Here is a 21020-nt window from a genome sequence, read left to right as displayed (position 1 = left end):
AAGTCAGAGGTCCTGTCCCAAGTTTTCAAAAACTCCTCTCCCCATTTAACATTGTAGTTAATTGGGAAAACAAAGAGTAAATTTTAAGTACAATATGATCAAATAACAAATGCTGGAGAGGGTGTAGAGAAAAGAGAACCCTCTGACACTGTTGGTGGGAATGTAGTTAGTGTAGCCACCATAGAAATCAGTATAGTGGTTCTTAAAAAAAATTTGAGTTACCATATGTTCCATCAATCCCACTCCTGGGCACCTATCTGGACAAAACTACAAGTCAAAAATATATATGCTCCCCTATGTTCGTATCAGCACTACACACAATAGCCAAGACATGGAAGTGACCTAAATGCCCATTAACAGATGAACAGATGAAGGTATGGCAAATATATACAATGGAATACTACTCAGATATAAAAAGAATGAATTAATTCATTAGTTCTTAATTAAGTCCATGGGGTCACAAAGAGTCAGATATGACTGAGTAACTAAGCACAGCACATGATAATTATAATTAATTATTAATATTAAATCAAGTATATAATTAAATCAATAAATATATATTAATTGTATTCAATATAATATAATTATTTAATTATATTATTTATATCATCTGGTCTCATCACTTCATGGGAAATAGATGGGGAAACAGTGGAAACAGTGTCAGACTTTATTTTGGGGGGTCCAAAATCACTGCAGATGGTGACTGCAGCCATGAAATTAAAAGATGCTTATTCCTTGGAAGGAAAGCTATGACCAACCTAGAGAGCATATTCAAAAGCAGAGACATTACTTTGCCAAGAAAGGTCCGTCTAGTCAAGGCTATGGTTTTTCCAGTGGTCATGTATGGATGTAAGTGTTAGACTGTGAAGAAAGCTGAGCGCCAAAGAATTAATGCTTGTGAACCGTGGTTTTGGAGAAGACTCTTGAGAGTCCCTTGGACTGCAAGGAGATCCATTCAGTCCATCTGAAGGAGATCAGCCCTGGGATTTCTTTGGAAGGAATGATGCTAAGGCTGAAACTCCAGTACTTTGACCACCTCATGCGAAGAGTTGACTCACTGGAAAAGACTCTGATGCTGGGAGGGATTGGGGGCAGGAGGAGAACGGGACTACAGAGGATGAGATGGCTGGATGGCGTCACTGACTCGATGGCCGTGAGTCTGAATGAACTCCAGGAGTTGGTGATGGACAGGGAGGCCTGGCCTGCTGCGATTCATGGGGTCGCAAAGAGTCGGACACGACTGAGTGACTGAACAGAACTGAACTGATATCATAATTAAATATTGTAATTATACTTAATTATTAATTCATTCTTTTTATGGCTGTGTAGTAGTCCATTATATACCTATATCATATCTTCATCCATTCATCTGTTAATGGGCATTTAATTTATTTCCACATCTTGGCTATTGTGAATAGTGCTTGTATGAACAAAGGGGTGCATGTATCTTTTTGACTTGTAATTTTGTCCAGATAGATGCCCAAGAGTGGGCTTGCTGGATCATATGGTAATTCAATTTTTCTCTTTTGAGGGAATCTCTATACTGTTTTCTATAGTGGCTACACTTACATTCCCCAAACATTGTAAGAGCATTCTCTTTTCTCCACACCCTCTTCATCATTTGTTATTTGATCACATTGTATTTAAAACTCACTCTTTGTTTTCCCAATTAATTACAGTGTTAAATGGGGAAGGAGGTTTTGCAAACTTCAGACATGACCTCTGACTTGGAGGAGTCCATATTGAACCAATATAAAGTCCCAAAAGAGAAAGTTTCAACTGGGAAGCCTAAGCAAGGACCATACAGCTGATGAGATGTAGTTATCAGGGGCAGGGACTTGAGGTTTGTACAAATTTTAGACCAACTGACCTTCTTACAAGGGTTTCCCAGGTGGCCTAGTGGTAAAGAATTCGCCTGCCAGTGCAGGAGATGCAGGAGACATAGGTTCGATCCCTGGGTCGGGAAGATACCCTGGAGGAGGAAACGGCATGCTTGGAAAATTCCATGAACAAAGGAACCTGCTGGGCTATGATCTGGAGGCCAGGCGGGGCGGGGAGGGGGGTCACAAAAAGTTGAACACGACTGAGGGACTGAGCATGCACACATGCCCTTAAAAGATCATGCCAGCAGCCTAGTTTAATGCCCACGCTAGTGGTGGTTTGGATGTATTTGCATCATGTTCACTCCTCCTTTTTCCAAACATCAGCCATCATGGAAACTCCCCAGTCTGGACACTCCAACAGGTGTTTTTTATTTGTTTATCTTTTCTTGTTTTGCTTTTGACATGGAGACTTTTTAATGCTGCCTAAAATTCCAAAAATACTGAAATGAGTAAAAGAAAAACAAGGCATCAGCATAGGCTGTAAGTAAACAGCTATGTTTATGATTTCACAATAAAAGTAAAGTCACTCAGTCGTATCTGACTCTTTGAGACCCCGTGGACTGTAGCCTACCAAGCTCCTCCATCCATAGGATTCTCCAGGCAAGAATACTGGAGTGGGTTGCCATTTCCTTAAACAAGCACACAAACAAGACTAGTTTTCCATTATCTCAAGGCTATATTGAAATATCCTTACACTTGCAAAAGGTATGTTTGACGTGTGAGTCTACAGATATGTATTTATGCTGAAAAGGACTCACATGCACATACAAACTCATGCTTATTCTCTAGTAGCTTAAATATGCTGTGGGGCTACCACTTATAATACAACAAATGATAGACATTGTTTTCTCTTTTTGCTTATTGACTCCAGTAAATCCTGTTGGTTTCATCTATACAATACATTCCAAGTGTGGGCACTTGTTGCCGTCTCTCTTCAAAGCATCTTAGTCCAGTCACCATATTCTGTTGCCTATTGTTGCACAGTAGCCATTTCTTATTTCCGTTCTTGTCCCTCTGTAATCTGCTTTCTCCCTTTCTCCCTCCTTAGACTATTTATGATGGTTTAAGATTGACCATCATAAACATGTCAGAGCATTTCACTTTTCAAGGAGGATACACATGATCTTGCTCTGCCTACCGGTCAGTCCATATTTGAGACTGCGCTCTCTTACATTCACTCTAACTCCTTTGACCTTCTTGTTGTCCATTACACAGTTCAAAATTATTTCTGCTTTAGAGCCAGTTAGTAGCTATTCTCCTAGCCTGTGATGTTTTTCTGTCAAATCTGCTTGTCTTACTACTTCTTGTCATTCACATCTCATCTTAAAAATCTTAACTTTTCAAAAAGGTTACTGATTGAAGTGGCATGCACCCAAACCGAAAGGCATTATCACACACTGTGTTTTAATTTTTTCATTGTATTTATCATTATGTAAAACTTTCTTACACCTTGGTTTACCTGCTCACTCTCTGTTTCCACTTTCCAAAATGAATATTCCATGAGAGCATGGACTCTGCTATGTGTGTGTCATAGCTTCTTCTCCATAAAAATTGAGGTATGTATAGAGAATAGTCTCTACAATAGCAATGTGTATGCATGTAAGGGCATGTACATATCTTCACTGATGAAATAGAGGAATATGCTATGTTCTTACATACAAAGATTACTATTTTATTTAAGTACAGTATATTAGTTTTTTGCTAAATAACCTATAAATTCAAATTTATAACTATCAAAACTTTAATGTCATTTAAAAAAGTGAATTTGGACAAGCTAAGAAGTAGAAAATTGTAGAACAGATGATATATAAGAGATATGTCCTACCAACTAAAACTACAGTAATTGAAATAGAACAAAGTATAGTAGTTGATAAATAGGCAATATTCATATTGAAATTTAGTATATTATATGGTATATTTGATATTAATGGGAAAAGATGAGTAACCATGATACTAGAAAAAAATGGCTAAATATTTAGGAAAATAGTACCATATTAATTCATAATAAATAAATATATATATATTCTCCTAAAATAAATTCCAGATTTTTTAAAGATCTAATGGTTAAAACACAGTCTAATGTCAGGCTGCCCACCCCAGATTCATGTCCCTCTTGTTTCTGTGCATATGTGGGACCATGTGATTGAACTTCAACCAATGGAATATGATGTGTGCTTCTTCTAAGGCACAAAACCTACCAATGAAAAACCTTTTAATCTTCATTTTTCTGGATATTACATGCAAGATAACCATGGAAGCTGCAAACAGCAGAACTTCTGTCAACCTAGGCCTACACATCTTCCACTCCATCCCTCAACTAGGATTTGTGTCAGTGAAAAACAAGCTTCTGCTTGTTAAACCACTGAGATTTGAGATTTATCTGTTAGAACAGGGAATAGTAAACACACCTGGGGAAGTTTTATGGGAACACATTCATTTTTGTATTGTCTATGACTTGTTGTCCCACAGCAATAGTAGTGATGAGACAGTATGGCCTGCAAAGCCTAAATATATTTAGTTTCTACCCTTTACAGAAAGTTTGCTGACTACTATGCTAAAGCAAATAGTATTATTTTACATAAAGGAAAACTGTAAGCAGATAAGGTAGGGGACCACTGTATAAAGAGAACCAGGCATGGCTTTCTTGACATAGGAAGAAGCCATTTTTCACCTAAACCACTTTGTGCTCTAAGTTTGGCCATATTGCTAGCCCTTGAGCAGGTCTCAGTAATTAATGATCTTAAGGGAGCAAAAGAATACAGAAAAGACAAGAAAAACAAGAAATCCTTCCTTCTCTTGACTTTGCCTTAGCTGTGTCTTTTGACTTAATACCCACCAAAAGGTGAATCCAGATTTGAGGTATCAAAACTAGAACTTGAACTGGAAGATGACATAGAATATTTTTGTTATATTAAGGGCGAGAAAAGCTCTCTTAGTAAAAAGAAAAGGATTCTAGCCTTTTACCACTCCCCCATCACACCTTTATCTGGTTGACTCTTTCATCCTTCAGTTTTCAACTTAAAAGTTGCCTCCTCACAAATTGATTCTGTATGATTTCCAGTCAATTATTCTGCTGTAATAATCTTTGTCAAGGTCAGTAATGACCAAATCGACAAATTATAGGCTTTTATCAATAATACATAAAACTCTGAGTCATTTGAGAAATCTTTCCTGGATGGTCACTCCTTTCACCACATCTGACGCTCCATCTGTTTCTCTGATTCTTGCTGCCTCAGACTTGATTGGCTATACTTCCACCTTGAAATGTTGGTAACTGCAAGGTTCTGTCTTGGATTCTTTCCCACTGTCTTCCTTGAACATCACATCTCATCCACGATTGCACTTCAGAATTACCTTGGGATATTGTTACAAAACATCTGTATTGCCTCCATCTTTGCCACCCCTGTGGTCTATAACAGGACCAAGAATTTGCATTTTAATATAACTCCTTCAAGATTGCAATGTATAAGCTTGGTTTTCTGATTAAAACCTTTGGCACATATCCTGAGATATGTCAAATTTCACTTGCAATTATTTACAGTAAACTTGAAGATCTATTTCTCCAGCCCATATCTCTCTTTTAAACTCTAGCTTTATCCATTCATTTGAAAATGATATTTCTTGAGCAATAACAATGGCTGGATAGTTTACTATAAGTGATAATATAGAGATCAACAAAGCAGTCACAGTTTTTACCGCTGTGGAATTTGCAGCCTAATGGATGAATCAGATACTAAGCAAATAATTACACAGTTTGCTTCTGCAAAAGCCATTCCATTACCTAAAATGCAGTGTACAATTTTTAGTGTGTTTAAGAATCACTTGGGACTCGTTACAAAAGGAGATCCCTAAGATCAACTTCCCTACTCCACTGTGTATTGAACAATATTTTCAAAAAATGACTTAGGAATCATTTTAAGTCATAATATATAAAACTATGGTCTACATTATAGATGCCTTACCAAGGCATAAAGTAGTGCCACAGTTCTCATTTTCTTAACTTCATCCTCATTATCTATTACTGTCTTATAAATTACCCATATTCAGCATTTTCAGAATTACATGCTGGGCAAATTCTTCAGTACAAAAAAAGAGTATTTCTCAGTCTAGACTCTGTCTTACTTTTATCTTTATCGCTCATTTTCTTAACATATACATACTCTTAGAAAAATTCTGCCATTTGCTGTTCCTTAAATATTCTCCCTTTAAAATTTTAGATATTGTTAAAATTAGAATTTTAAGCTATGCTGGAAATATAACACCATCAAGACTTTACATTTTTTACATCTATAGCCTCATCTTCCAGAAATACACCTGAAATATATGCTGTATTCAAAATATATTTGATGAATGCATGCAAGTATGAAGAAAATGAATCCATTTGCCAGAAATACATTCTTGTATTTGTGATAGTTTTGTTTGTTTCTTTGTTTTTTTTGATGTACAGTTGTCTACTTGTTTTGATTTCCTTATTAGCTTGTATGGACTTGAAGAGTAGTGACTGTTTATTCATCAGCCTTTCATTTCCTTCCTTCCTTTCTTTTCTCTTTCCCTTTCTTCCTATATTTTTCTCCCTTCTTTTCCTTTCTATGTTACTTTCCTGTGTCTATCAAGGTTCCTTGCTTTGATTAGGCAATATGCTGAACTTATTTGAGAAGACATGTGAGAAAATAGGAGAAGAAAACAGAAGTGTAGGAATGGAATGAAAATGGGAAAGTTTTTATAATAAAGCCACTTCTCTCCACATCCCTAAAATTGTCATCAAAATCAGAGATTCCCACTTTCAAAAAAACTATTTTGCAATCACCCTCCTGAGAGCCCCTTTGACATCCTTGTTCCTCAGACTATAAATGATGGGGTTCAGCATGGGTGTCACTGCTGAATAGAAAACAGAGATCACTTTATCTCTTTCATTCATTATCTTGGAGTTCGGTCTCATGTAGGCAAATATTGCTGAGCCATAGAAGAGGACAACAACAGTGAGATGGGAGCCACAGGTAGAGAAAGCCTTGAGCCGTCCCTCCCCAGATTGCATCTGGATCACAGTGGAGATGATATTCCAGTAGGAGACCAGGATCAGGGAGACAGGAGCTAGGAGGATGGCCACACCCATTGCAAAGATGGCCATTTCTGTCCTGTAGGTGTCTGCAGAAGCCAGCTTCAGGAGGGCAGGAGGTTCACAAAAAAAATGGTTAATGATATTGTTCCCTCGGTAGGGCAGACACAACGTGAATGTGGTGTCCACCAGAGACACAAATGCTCCACTGGCCCAGGATCCTATCGCCAGCTGGGCACATACCCAATGTGTCATGATGGTGGTGTAGCGTAGGGGCTTGCAGACAGCTACATACCGGTCATAGGACATCACCGCCAGCAGTGCACACTCAGTGCACCCAACCAGAAGTAAAACAGCTATCTGTGTTGAGCATCCAGCAAAGGAAATGGTTTTCCTTTTTACCAGGAAGTGGACTAGCACCTGGGGAACTGTAGTAGTAGAAAAACAAAGATCAGCAAAGGACAAGTTTCTAAGGAAAAAGTACATGGGTGTATGGAGCCTGGAATCTATGTGAATGAGCACAACAATAAGCAGATTTCCCAGCACAGTCAGCAGGTAGATGATCAGAAAAAGGAAGAAGAGCAGGACTTGCATGTGTGGATCCTGTGAAAGGCCCAGGAAGACAAATTCAGTCACATATGTTTGGTTTCCTTCTCCCATGAATATTTAATATTCTTTATAGGTCAGCACCAAGAAAAAAAAGCAGACACATATCGATCAGTTAAAAACTATATGAGTAACAAGTATTTTATCAATCAATATACAAAACTGGGCCATTGACTTCCAACTTTTATCTGCTTCCATAGGTTACAAGAAAGAGTTCTCTTTTTGCTTGGTAGTTCTGACAATTGAAATCCATTTCTGATTTTCTCTGCCCTTGAATCTTTCAGTAGAACTAGAGAGCCAGCAATCATCTTGAATATACTATGTGACCAAGCCTCGGCTGGGCTACACATAGTTCTGAGAAGATTTTAAGAGCTGCTCACAGTGCATCCTTTCTTGTACACAAATTTGGGAAACAAACATACTCCAGTTGCTTTAAACCAGTTAGATTTTTATGCTGCAAACTGACAACATTTGTGAAGGCAAATTTTTGTCTTTATATTTACAAAGTAATCCTAAACAAGTGCTCTGAAGCCAGGAAAGGGAAGTTAAAGGAAGATATTGTTGTTTGTAATCCCGGCCCTTAAACAAATTCATCTGTCATTTGTTCTCAACGTGAAGAAGACGCTGAGGTGCATCAGTAAAAATAGCTGCCTCTTTGGTCATTGTACTCTGTGGTGTCCTTTAAATATGCCCTATTCTGTCCTCAACACTCTTTTCTCTCTCTTTGCACAAAGCCTTTTGGCAAGAATAACACTAATTATCATGTGTCAGGCACTCTCTTGGGACTAGTCATTATTGTTTCTTTATCCTTTAATTTTAAATCTTAATTCCATGAGTTAATTATTATTATCCCCCAAATACAGATGATGAAACAAGGACTCAGAAATTTTCAAACTGGCTCATCTAAGCCTTTGTCATCCTTTCTATATCCTGCAATTATGTTCCTTTCTTACTGAAAAACTGGTTGTAGAGAAGGTTAAGGTTTAGCCCAGTTCTCTCCACTCCTTGAAGATAAATCCACAGACTTTCTCCATTTTAAGGGTTTTAGAGCTCATCCACTATGGCAGAGCTATTTATCAATTCAGTTAAGTTACTAAGTAGTGTCTGACTATTTGTGACCCCATGGACTGCAGCACACCAGGCCTCCCTGCCAGTCACCAACTCCCAGAGTTAACTCAAACTCGTATTTATAGGCACACAAATAACAGGCATATTTGAACATATTTTAAAGCATTTTGAGGTGCCATGCCTAAAGGACAACAGAGAGAATTCAAGGAAAAATATTGAGAAAACTGATAAAGATTATTTGCAGATCTCTAATTGTACATCTTTAAAAAATGCAAAGGGATCCAAAGCAAGCTTAGTAAGCTGAGTAAGTGAAAAATAAGTAGAAATTTTAGTTAAAAAAAGAATCCCTTCACAGTTGCTAAACTTAACAGTGCGCAGTTAAGAAACATTCAAAGACTTATGTGAAGAAAACCATGAAATATTATATTTGAATAAGTGAATAAGCAGATTAATTTTATGCATCAATTCAGTCAGTCGCTAAGTTGTGTCCGACTTACTTGGAACATAATCTTGTAAAGATGTTCATTTCATCGAAATTCATCCATAAATTCGTTGAAATTCCAACCAAATTCACAGAAGATTTTTGTAATGGAATTTAATAAACTTATTTTTAATTTCTTCTAGATTCATAATTTTATAGTAGAAAATGAGATGTGGAAAAGAAAAATGAGGGAGTAGAAGAAACATACCCAACCAGACATAAAATATATAATAAAATTTTCCTTCCTTACTGATATTGTATATACTGAACTGGCATAAAGCATTTGACAAATAAACATGTTATAGAACAGAAACATTTCCTGTATGTATGAAAATTTTATATTTGACAAATGTGGCATCTGAAGTGTATCACTTCTAAAAGATATAGAACAATTGGATATTCACTTTAGAATATAACATATGTATGTTTATATAAACATATTTATATATACATATAATGTAAGTATCAGTTCAGTTCAGTCGCTCAGTCGTATCCAACTCTTTGTGACACCATGAATCACAGCACGCCAGGCCTCCCTGTCCATCACCAACTCCCAGAGTTCACCCAAACTCATGTGCATCAAGTCGGTGATGCCATCCAGTCATCTCATCCTCTGTCATCCCCTTCTCCTCCTGCCCCCAATCCCTCCCAGCATCAGGGTCTTTTCCAGTGAGGCAACTCTTCACATGAGGTGGCCAAAGTACTGGAGCTTCAGCTTTAGCATCAGTTCTTCCAATGAACACCCAGGACTGGTCGTATAAGCAATAATAAATCCCAATTGAATTATCTAATTTTAAAAAACACTTTAATTTTCTATGTAATTAGATAATCTACCTATTTTTTGATTTATCTATCGGTCTATTCAATCTTCGGGGAAGTAAAAGCTTTCCTAAACAAGCACACACACACATACATGCAAAGAGACAGAAATCATAAAGAAAAATGCCCACAAAACTGGCAATTGAAGAATATCAGAATGCCACTTTAAACAAAATTTAAAATAAATAAATCTGAGAAAATATTTGCAAACACTTTAACAGAATTTTAAAATTATCCTTAATATATAAAGGACTTACTAAATCAATTATATATAACTGTATAACATAAATACATACATAGGCAAATTGTCAGACTTTGTATGTGATGCATCATTTTAATATTTTAAATCGAGTGTGAATGGGTGTGTGTGTCTGTGTATACATGTATATTTGTGGTATATGTGTGTTTCCACAGTCATTTCTCCTATAGTGAGAGTCAACTGCTCATGGGCTGCATGAGCTGCTGCCATTTGTCAGGAGACAGCATAACTCACTGATTGGCAGTTGGGGCTCTATAGCTAAACTACAGGGTTTAAATCCTAATTTTTCTGGTTGATGTGTTGACCAATAGCAAATTTCTTGGCTTTTCTGTGCCTTGCTTTCCTCATCTGCAAATGGTGAGATTAATAATACATATCTTATAGTGCTTATGTAAACATTAAATAACATACAAAGCATTTAAAGAAATTAAGACAGTAAGCAAAGCTAGCCCATAATATTATATGATATCCCATTACAGTAATGGGATTGTAATCTAGAAGTAACTGAAAGATTAGGAAAATTAAGGACAAAGCATAGTAACACATGGCTGCTAGGTCTGAGTGAGGAAAATGCTTCTTCTCCCTGTTTTTACAGTTTTCCTTCTTTTTCCCTTTGTTCATCCTTTGGAACTGGATCTGTGTTGCTAGCAGAATTCAATGTTAAGGCCAGATATGATAGGGGACGATGAGAGGCTTCTAGGTATATAGAATGAAGGGCAAAGACAAACTTAATAGTTTGATTTAGTCATGTTTTTCTCTCTTTTTGAAAGTCTTACTATGGAAATTTCCAAACATATATGAAAGTGAAGAGAATAGTAAATAAAATGTCAAATACCTAGTAATAGGATTCAAACGCATTAATCAGTTTTGATAATTTAAACATCAAATTTATTAGAGTTTGACATAATAAAATATACTTATAGCTATTGAAAAGCTCCTTTATTACTGAAAGTCTAAAAAAGAAATCATTGTCATATAAGTCTAACATCAGAACCTAGCTTTTTCTCAAAAGTCAAGCATAAAAAGTAAAAACAACCGTATTTAAGGATTCTTACAAAGTCTATCGTGCTATAGAAGAATACTTTGTATACATGATTTGTAGATCAATAGAAATTATTCTGTTAACAGTGATTATCCCCAGAAAGCAGAATTCTTGAGGGAGCAGGGCAAGTGACTGAGATCACACTTTTACCTGTTAAGCCAATCTGTATTGTTTCACTTGTACAATGTAGCCTGCATTTTTTAAGTAAAAAAGAAGATTTAAATTATTTAAAATGAAAAACTTGAATGAATCACAATGATAATACAGTGCAAGCAATACAAATTGTAACAATGAAAATAATATTAGAATAATGTAAAAACTGAAAGATATATCACTGGATCAGAATAAAAATAGAACTTTCAAAGGCTGTGCAAGAATTGTGTAAATGCTTCTGGTAAGTCAGTAAAGCACATATTATTCAGCAAATCATGCTGGAATAATTGACCACAGGCATACTTTTTTTACTGCACTTCACTTTACTGTGCTTTGCAGATATTGCATTTTTTTAAAATAAATTGAAGATTTGTGGCAATTCTGAGTTGAGCAAGTCAATTTGCACCATTTTTTCCCGAAAGCATTTTTGCACTTAGTGTATCTATATTATGTTTTGGTAATTCTCACAATATTTCAAACCCTCCACCAGCAAAAAGATTATAACTTGCTAAAGACTCAGATAATGGTTAGCATTTTTAGCAATAAAGTATTATTAAATTAAGGCATGTACATTGTTTTTTTAGACATAATGTCATTGCACACTTAATAGTCTTTAGTATATTTAGTGTAAATATAACTTTTATTATATGTGCTAGGAAGCCAAAAATCTCACATGACTCACTTTATTGTAATACTCACTTTATTGCAGTGGTCTGCAACTGAACCTATAGTATCTCTGAGGTATGCCTAGAGTTGACAAACAAATGAAATGTGTCCACTTCATTCATTACAAAGAAACCATTCCAGAAGGGTGAAGGATATTTGTCTGTTCATTACACATGGATACACACATAGAAATAACCTTAAACATTTAAAAATAAGGTAATTATCCATTGATCTCATGTAGTAGAATACCTTTCTGAGCATTACAACAAAAGTGCAAACTATAAAAAAAAAACCAACTTATTTTACTTCAATTTTAATCTCTACACATTCATTCAAACAGCACAATAGCAAGAAAATACATAACCTGAGTTTAAAACGAAAGAACTGAATAGATATTTCTCAAAAGAAGGCATACAAATGGCCAACAGGGATATGAAAAGAGGTTCAATATCACTAATAATCAGGGAAATGCAAATAAAAACGCAATGACAAATAATCTCACACCTATTAGGAGAACTACTATTAAAAAGACAAAAAATAACACATTTTGACAGAAGGAGGAGAGGGGCCACTTACACTGTTGGTAGGAAGCTATTTGAAAAACAGTATGGAATTTCCCCTCAAAATTAAAAATAGAACTACCAAGTGATCCAGTGGTCCCACTTCTGGATATATGATCAAATGAAGTGAAATTTGTCTCTCAGGGAGACATCTGCACTCCCAAGTTGATTACAGCATTATTCACAATAGCCAAGATTATGGAAAGAACCTAAGAATCTGTTCATGGGTGATTGGATAAAGAAATTGTGATACAGACCCCCACACACATATGCAATGGAATATTATTCAGTCTTAAAGGGGAAGGAAATTTTGCTGTCTGTGACAACTTGGATGAACCTGATGGACATTATGCTAATTGAAATAAACCAGAGACAAAAAGACAAGTACTTTATGATCTAATTTATATGCAGCATCTGAAAAATTGATCTCATAGAAGCAGAGAGTAGAATGGTGGTTACCAGGGACTGGCAAGCAGGGAAAATGGGAAAATGTTGATAAAAGGGTAAAAGTTTCAATCAGGCAGGATGAATAAGTTCTGAAGATCTGGCATATAGCACCAGTGACTACAGTTAATAATGTATTATACACTTATTTGCTGAGACTAGATTTTAATTTTTCTCCCCTCAAAAAGTAACTGTGAAGAGACAGATATATTAATTAACTTGATTTTGGTAATCATTTCACAATGTATACATCACACATCAACACCTCACATTGTGTACCTTAAATATATGCAATTTTTATTTGTCAATTAAACCTCAGTAAAGCTGGGGAAAATCTTTTAATACATTCATAAAACAAAAACTGAAAGTAAACAACAACATGGAAAAATTAACTTTAGCAAATGTAGGAGATCAAGGATTAATATCCTTGATATTAAATTTATAATTAGTATAAAAAGTCTAATAATAATCAGAAAATAAATTATAAATATTATAGGGAAAAGGTATATACATGAATTGACATTCATAATTAGTAAATTTCAATCTCAATACAAGAAAAGACAAATTAAAATTAGATGTCTTTTCTGACCATCACATTGGCATGAATTTTTAAAATTTGTAGTATTCAATGATAATGAAGTTCTTGTTTTTTGGGAAACAAAAATATTAAAACCTGGATGATGGGTAATTTGTCAACATATAGAAAATGCATTAAAATGAGCAGTATACTTTGATAAAGTAAATTCAGACTTACTATTTTGTCATGAATAAATATAATAATATTTTGTCAAAAAACAATATGGGTAAAATAAATCTGTGAGGATTTTATTACAATTTTATAACTACAACACTTTAAAAGAAGAAATCTCAAAAAATCAAATATAGAACATCCAAATGATGGAATACTATGCAGCCCCTGAAAAACTGTAAAATTATTTAATATCAAAAGTTTGCAAAATATTTAAGATGAAGTGTGAATTATAAAAATATTTTATATTTTAAAATATTCTCATTTAAAAATTTGCCTAGCCAAGGTGTTCATGTGTGTGTCTTTCTGGGTGATGGGATTATGAACATTTTTTCTTTCCATTTTTATGTGATTTTATATCTTTAATAAAAACAAATTATTTTGTATGCAGAAAATCAGTAATCTTTCACTCAATCCTTTGTTATCTGGTGCCTGCTTACCTCTTCACTCTCATCTCTTGCTTCTTCCTATCCTCTGACTTTATATTCTGGACCAGTATAAATATTGTTTCTTCAAGTGGCTTTTCATTGAGAAGTCCTGCATTAAACTCTTGATAGTCATTATCCCATTCCTTCTTTAGAATGACCTTACTCTTTGGTAATATCATCCAATCATTTTTCATAAATAGTGATCCTTAAGATAGTTGAGTAACTTTTAAATTTTAACTACCTTAACTTTTTCCTCTAGGGAAAAAAAAGAGAAGCAGCATAACCTTCCTTCATCATACTATTCCTTGTTGTTATCTGACTTCTATTCCTAAATTCATCAGTTACTCATTACCCATTACTTCTACTTTTTTATCATATGGTTGACTCTTCAATTTCAGTCTCTCTTTAAAATTTTATGATTGTGTTGAAATCAAAGATACTCTTTTGTCCATTCAATGACGTTCTTCTCATCCCATATCATTTTCAATGTCCAAGGAATTTGGCATAATTTAACCATAAATATTTCTTAAAATCTCTCACTTTTGCTATCGTAGGACAAGTTCAGTGTGATAAAGGACAAGATACCAAGATCTGTGTATGTCAGCACACACAAATGAACAGACCCACGTAGCCTTGTGTGGCCATTCAGGGACCTCCAAACACAACAAGATCCTGCCAGGACAGGAAGCTCAGGTTCCATCCTGGTCTTCCTTCCTCCCAGTGTTCAAACCTAAGTGGTTAAAAGGAAGGAGGAAGCAGTCTCTGAGAGGAGAGCACTGAGAGAGCAATCGGCAGGGGAGAATCTGGCAAATTAGCTTTTGATGCAAAAAGAGAGGCAGTGGGTATCCACAGCCTTGCAGTCACTCTAGTATCCCTGGTTAACAGCTTAATCCTCCTTGGAGTTGTGGAAAAGGATTCATGAGGCCTTTGTTCAGGAGAAGCAGCAAAAGATGAGCAAGTATTCTCTCTAGAAACCAGGTTGAAAAGAGAGGAACAGGAGAGTGAAAGGCAAAGCCCAATTCCAAAGAATAGACTTGAGATTTCAAAGTCCCTAAGAGAATCAATGCTCCATAGTTACCCTACCCACTCTCACCTGGATGATGGGTCCTTGAGACAACACAAGACAGTGGGATCAGTGATGAAGAGATAAGTTAATGAATGAAGAAAGCCATGGTTTCTTCAGTCTGCTAATCCATGTCCCAACAATCAACCTCCACTGCAGTTTACAAAGTATTCTGAAGGTTTGGACATTACCTGAGCTTTATGTCTTACTCTATATCAAGCAAGGTGTGCCTTCTTGTTAAAATTCCAAACTTCTCTGGAGGATTTTCCTTGAATGAAGTTTTTAGACCTAACATCCTAAGAGCTACTGTAAATAGGGTATTCCCTGGAACAACCTGCACTTTTACTATTTTTATATTTTTTAAACTTTCTACAATGACAGATACCCTGGGGCATTTTTTATGGTAATCACAAACAGAAATACCTGAATCTTACCTGATGTGAATTTCTTCACTACTGTTTTTCAGATCAGTCCGAGGAACTCTGAGGTCTCCAAGTTCTGTCGAAATTTTTAAAATAGTTTTCAATAATGATGGTATCACTCATATAAAATAGAGCTGACATATGTGTATGCTGCATTATCTTGGTGATACCTCCCAAGTTAAAAGTGCCAGGAGATTTCAGAATCCCTGTCTGCAACTATACTAAGAATGCTTTAATTATTTTCCACTAATGGGGGAAAAAAACTAGAGGTACAAGATGCAATTTAAGATGTCATGACTGTTTAAATGAAAGCTTTATTATAACTACTCAAATACAGAAGACTGTTTGAGAACTAAACATATGATACAGGACTGTATAAACAAGTCCAAAGGAGAATTCTCAATTTTCCAACCAAACTCCCTCTGTTTTGAATCCTCTTCATCATACACAGTTTTGCTCAAAGCCTCAGCAGAGATATTGCATTCTTTTTTTTTAATCTCTATTTCTTATCTACTCCTAAGTCCTACAATCTCTTCTACCTCTCCATTGCTACAAGTCTAGAGAAGACCATCATTTCTCTCCTGGGTTACCATAGCAAAGCTCAGTCTTACCGATTGCTTTTCTTGCTTCTATCCTTGTCCACTTGCAATCCAGTCTCTAAATATTGCTCAAAGGGACTTTTAAAAAGCATATTGGGGTGGCTTTCTATTGAACATAAAATCAACCACTTTTTTCAGGACTTCCAAGGTTGTAAAGAATTGAATTGTGTCACCCTAAAAGATGACTGAACACTATGAAAAGGCAAAATGATAGAATACTGAAAGAGGAACTCCCTAGGTCAGTAGGTGCCCAATATGCTACTGGAGATCAGTGGAGAAATAACTCCAGAAAGAATGAAGGGATGGAGCCAGAGCAAAAACAATACCCAGTTGTGCATGTGGCTGGTGATAGAAGCAAGGTCCAATGCTGTTAAGAGCAATATTACATGGAACCTGGAATGTCAGGTCCATGAATCAAGGCAAATTGAAAGTGGTCAAACAAGAGATGGCAAGAGTGAACATCGACATTCTAGGAATCAGTGAACTAAAATGGACTGGAATGGGTGAATTTAACCCAGATGACCATTATATCTACTACTGTGGGCAGGAATCCCTCAGAAGAAATGGAGTAGCCATCATGGTCAACAAAACAGTTCCAAAATGCAGTATTTGGATGCAATCTCAAAAACAACAGAATGATCTCTGTTCGTTTCCAAGGCAAACCATTCAATATCACAGTAATCCAAGTCTATGCCCCAACTAGTAACACTGAAGAAGCTGAATTTGAATGGTTCTATGAAGACCTACAAGACCTTTTAGAACTAACACCCAAAAAAGATGTCCTTTTCATTATAGGGGACTAGAATGCAAAAGTAGGAAGTCAAGAAACACCTGGAGTAATAGGCAAATTTGGCCTTGGAATACAGAATGAAGCAGGGCAAAGACTAATAGAGTTTTGTCAAGAAAATGCACTGGTCATAGCAAACACCCTCTTCCAACAACGCGAGAGAAGACTCTACACGTGGACATCACCAGATGGTCAACACCAAAATCAGATTGATTATATTCTCTGCAGCAAAAGATGGAGAAGCTCTATACAGTCAACAAAAACAAGTCCAGGAGCTGACTGTGGCTCAGATCATGAACTCCTTATTACCAAATTCAGACTCAAATTGAAAAAAGTAGGGAAAACCACTAGACCATTCAGGTATGACCTAAATCAAATCCCTTGTGATTATACAGTGGAAGTGAGAAATAAATTTAAGGGCCTAGATCTGATAGATAGAGTGCCTGATAAACTATGGACTGAGGTTTGTGACATTGTACAGGAGACAGGGATCAAGACCATCCCCATGGAAAAGAAATGCAAAAAGGCAAAATGACCGTATGGGGAGGCCTTACAAATAGCTGTGAAAAGAAAAGAAATGAAAAGCAAAGGAGAAAAGGAAAGATATAAGCATCTGAATGCAGACTTCCATAGAATAGCAAGAAGAGATAAGAAAACCTTCCTCAGCGATCAATGCAAAGAAATAGAGGAAAACAACAGAATGGGAAAGACTAGAGATCTCTTCAAGAAAATTAGAGATACCAAGGAAACATTTCATGCAAAGATGGGCTCGATAAAGGACAGAAATGGTATGGACCTAACAGAAGCAGAAGATATTAAGAACAGGGGGCAAGAATACACAGAAGAACTGTACAAAAAAGATTTTCAATACCAAGATAATCACAATGGTGTGATTACTCACCTGGAGCCAGACATCCTGGAATATGAAGTCAAGTGGGCCTTAGAAAGCATCACTAAGAACAAAGCTAGTTCAGGTGATGGAATTCTGGAGGAGCTATTTCAAATCCTGAAAGATGACACTGTGAAAGTGCTGCACTAAATATGCCAGCAAATGGGAAAACTCAGCAGTGGCCACAGGACTGGAAAAGGTCAGTTTTCATTGAATCCCAAAGAAAGGCAATGCCAAAGAATGCTCAAACTACCGCACAATTTCACTCATCTCACATGCTAGTAAAGTAATGCTCAAAATTCTCCAATCCAGGCTTCAGCAAAACGTGAACCGTGAACTTCCAGAGGTTCAAGCTGATTTTAAAAAAGGCAGAGGAACCAGAGATCAAATTGCCAACATCCACTGGATCATGGAAACAGCAAGAGAGTTCCAGAAAAACATCTATTTCTACTTTATTGACTATGCCAAAGCCTTTGACTGTATGGATCACAATAAACTGTGGAAAATTCTTCAAGAGATGGGAATACCAGACCACCTGACCTGCCTCTTGACAAACCTATATGCAGGTCAGGAAGCAACAGTTAGAACTGGACATGGAACAACAGACTGGTTCCAAATAGGAAAAGGAGTACGTCAAAGCTGTATATTGTCACCCTGCTTATTTAACTTCTATGCAGAGTACATCACTGAGCGTGAACTGAACTGAACTGAAAAGAAGTCTACTTGAAATCTCAGAATGTGACTCTTTTGGAACAAATTCTTTGCAGAAGTAATTATGGGATATCTCAAGATGAGATCATCCTGAGCTCAGTTCAGTTCAGTTCAGTTCAGTCGCTCAGTCGTGTCCAACTCTTTGCAACCCCATGAATTGCAGCACGCCAGGCCTCCCTGTCCATCCAACTCTGAGAGTTCCCCCAAATTCATGTGCATCGAGTCAATGATGCCATCTAGCCATCTCATCCTCTGTCGTCCCCTTCTCCTTCTGCCCGCAATCCCTCCCAGCATCAGAGTCTTTTCCAATGAGTCAACTCTTCGCATAAGGTGTCCAAAGTACTGGAATTTCAGCTTTAGCATCATTCCTTCCAAAGAACACCCAGGACTGATCTCCTTCAGAATGGACTGGTTGGATCTCCTTGCAGTCCAAGGGACTCTCAAGATTCTTCTCCAACATCACAGTTCAAAAGCATCAATTCTTCAGCACTCAGACCCTAATCCCAGTGAAGGATACCTTTTTAAGAAAAGAGGAAGACAAAGAAAATGAAGGAACAAGGCATTTTGAATACAAAGGCACAGATTGGATTTATGGTTCCACAAGCCAAGGAAGTCTCCTCCACTAGAGCCTTCTGAGAGGGCATAATCTGCAGATATCTTTGACTTCAGACTTCTGGCTTCCAGAACTATGAATTTCTATTCATAGAACTCTGATCTAAGTCACAGAGTTTGTGGAAATTTGTTATGGCAGCCCTAAGAAGGCTGCCTACCAAAGACCCTACCAATCTGTCCTCTGCTTGTGTCTATGACCTCATTCATCGCACTCCCCCTGTCACTCATCAGCCTCCAAACATTCTGATCTGTTTCTGTCCTTATTGCAAAGAAACTCATTCCAATCCAAGACTCTATATTTTCCCCAAACCCTCCTCTCTAAATCCCTTCTTGGTTGGTTCTTTCTTCTCAACCTTCTGGTCACAGCACAAATGTTGATTTCTACAAAATATAAGATCTCTTTTAATGAAATATCACCTTCTCAGAAAGGTCTTTCTTGACCACCTGCTTAAAACTGCAACCTACCTTTCCTTGCTTTTATTTTCTCAAAGCACTTATTACCATCAGACATATTATGTGTTTTATTGTTTATTCACTTTTATCACCCTCTTCTAAAATGTAAATTCAGCAAGGATAGGAATTTTAAACTGTTCATTCTTATATATTCGGCACCTAGAAGAGTTCTCAATAAATATTTAGTTAATAAATCAATTAGATATTCATTGTATAAATAAGCTCAAACTGTGCTATTGAAAGCAATATTGTATGGGTTGACTTAATACAAAAATAACCGTCATACAACCTGTAGCATAATGAAAGGAAATTTATTTCTTTTAAAACTTGGAAAACTATTTGCTCTAGAAAACATGAGTAGTTCCCAGATTGTGACTTCAGGAGCTTGTTCGTTTCTCACATGCTCTAATTCATCTATCTTCGGCTGCACAGTCATCAATAGTCTGGCATCTAGTCAGAGGTGGGTGTTTTCTTTTAAAAATGTGTTTAAGTATCTGTATTTTCTTATTCCGTTTGAGTTTTCTATAACTCAGAGTGACCCACGGCCACTTTTGCAAGAATCACTCCAATTATGTGCTACAGCTTCCCTTTTCCTAAATGGAAAGAAAAGAGCAAGTGATGGACTGAGCTTACAAATGGTCGTGAGGCAGCAGCGTGTTTAACTAGTTGCTGTTGTTTATAACTTAGTTTCTCAAATAATCTTTGGAGCAGGATTTTGTTTCCTTGTATAGGTGCATACTGGTTCACATAATCTGAAAACAATATACATCTATGCACATAGGTGAATCTAGTATTGCACAGATTTATTCTCCCATGTAGGATCATTCTACACGATGCATTCAATTCAGCAAGGACCTTGTCACATATAATGAACAGCACTGGGTGCTCATAAAAGGCCATGGACGTGGAAGCTGGAATTGCCAGAAGTCAGTGTGGCAAATTTGACTTTCATGAGGGCTTCTCACTATTCCTGGCTTATGCCATCCTTCACCCACAATCACCTTGCAGATGCCTAAAGAGAAAGTCATGAAGTGAGAGCAGAATTCCAAGTGGAAATTGTTCAGTAAAAGATAAGTGCTTCCATAATCTTCTCACTTTGTGAAAGGATGATCTGGCTATGGTTAGCAGCCCTCATCTTCATATGACAAGAATCTCTACATACGGCTCCATAGCAGGTAGGTGGGGGTGAGTCAGGAGGTACATGTAAGTTTGGAAATGGAGGAAAAAGGAATGGAATGAGTTTGCGTCATGGGACCTCTGCCAAGAGAAAT

General features: G+C 36.6%; 1 protein-coding gene across 1 annotated transcript; it reads right to left on the bottom strand.

Moving 5' to 3' along the window:
- Positions 1-6675: 6675 nt before the first annotated feature.
- LOC138420557 (olfactory receptor 2D3-like) lies at positions 6676-7641 on the bottom strand. Its single transcript, XM_069553850.1, has one exon. It carries the CDS (start codon positions 7597-7599, stop codon positions 6676-6678), a length of 924 nt encoding a protein of 307 aa, XP_069409951.1. The 5' UTR covers positions 7600-7641.
- Between the last annotated feature and the right edge of the window lie 13379 nt (positions 7642-21020).

Source organism: Ovis canadensis, chromosome 15, assembly GCF_042477335.2.
Source record: "Ovis canadensis isolate MfBH-ARS-UI-01 breed Bighorn chromosome 15, ARS-UI_OviCan_v2, whole genome shotgun sequence".
NCBI lineage: Eukaryota > Metazoa > Chordata > Mammalia > Artiodactyla > Bovidae > Ovis > Ovis canadensis.
The sequence above is the reverse complement of the archived record's forward strand: the minus strand, read 5'-3'. Positions and strand labels throughout refer to the sequence as shown.

Bases quoted from the DNA above. Each gene is read 5' to 3' on its own strand.
- LOC138420557 (XM_069553850.1), bottom strand. From the start codon at position 7,599: ATGGGAGAAGGAAACCAAACATATGTGACTGAATTTGTCTTCCTGGGC.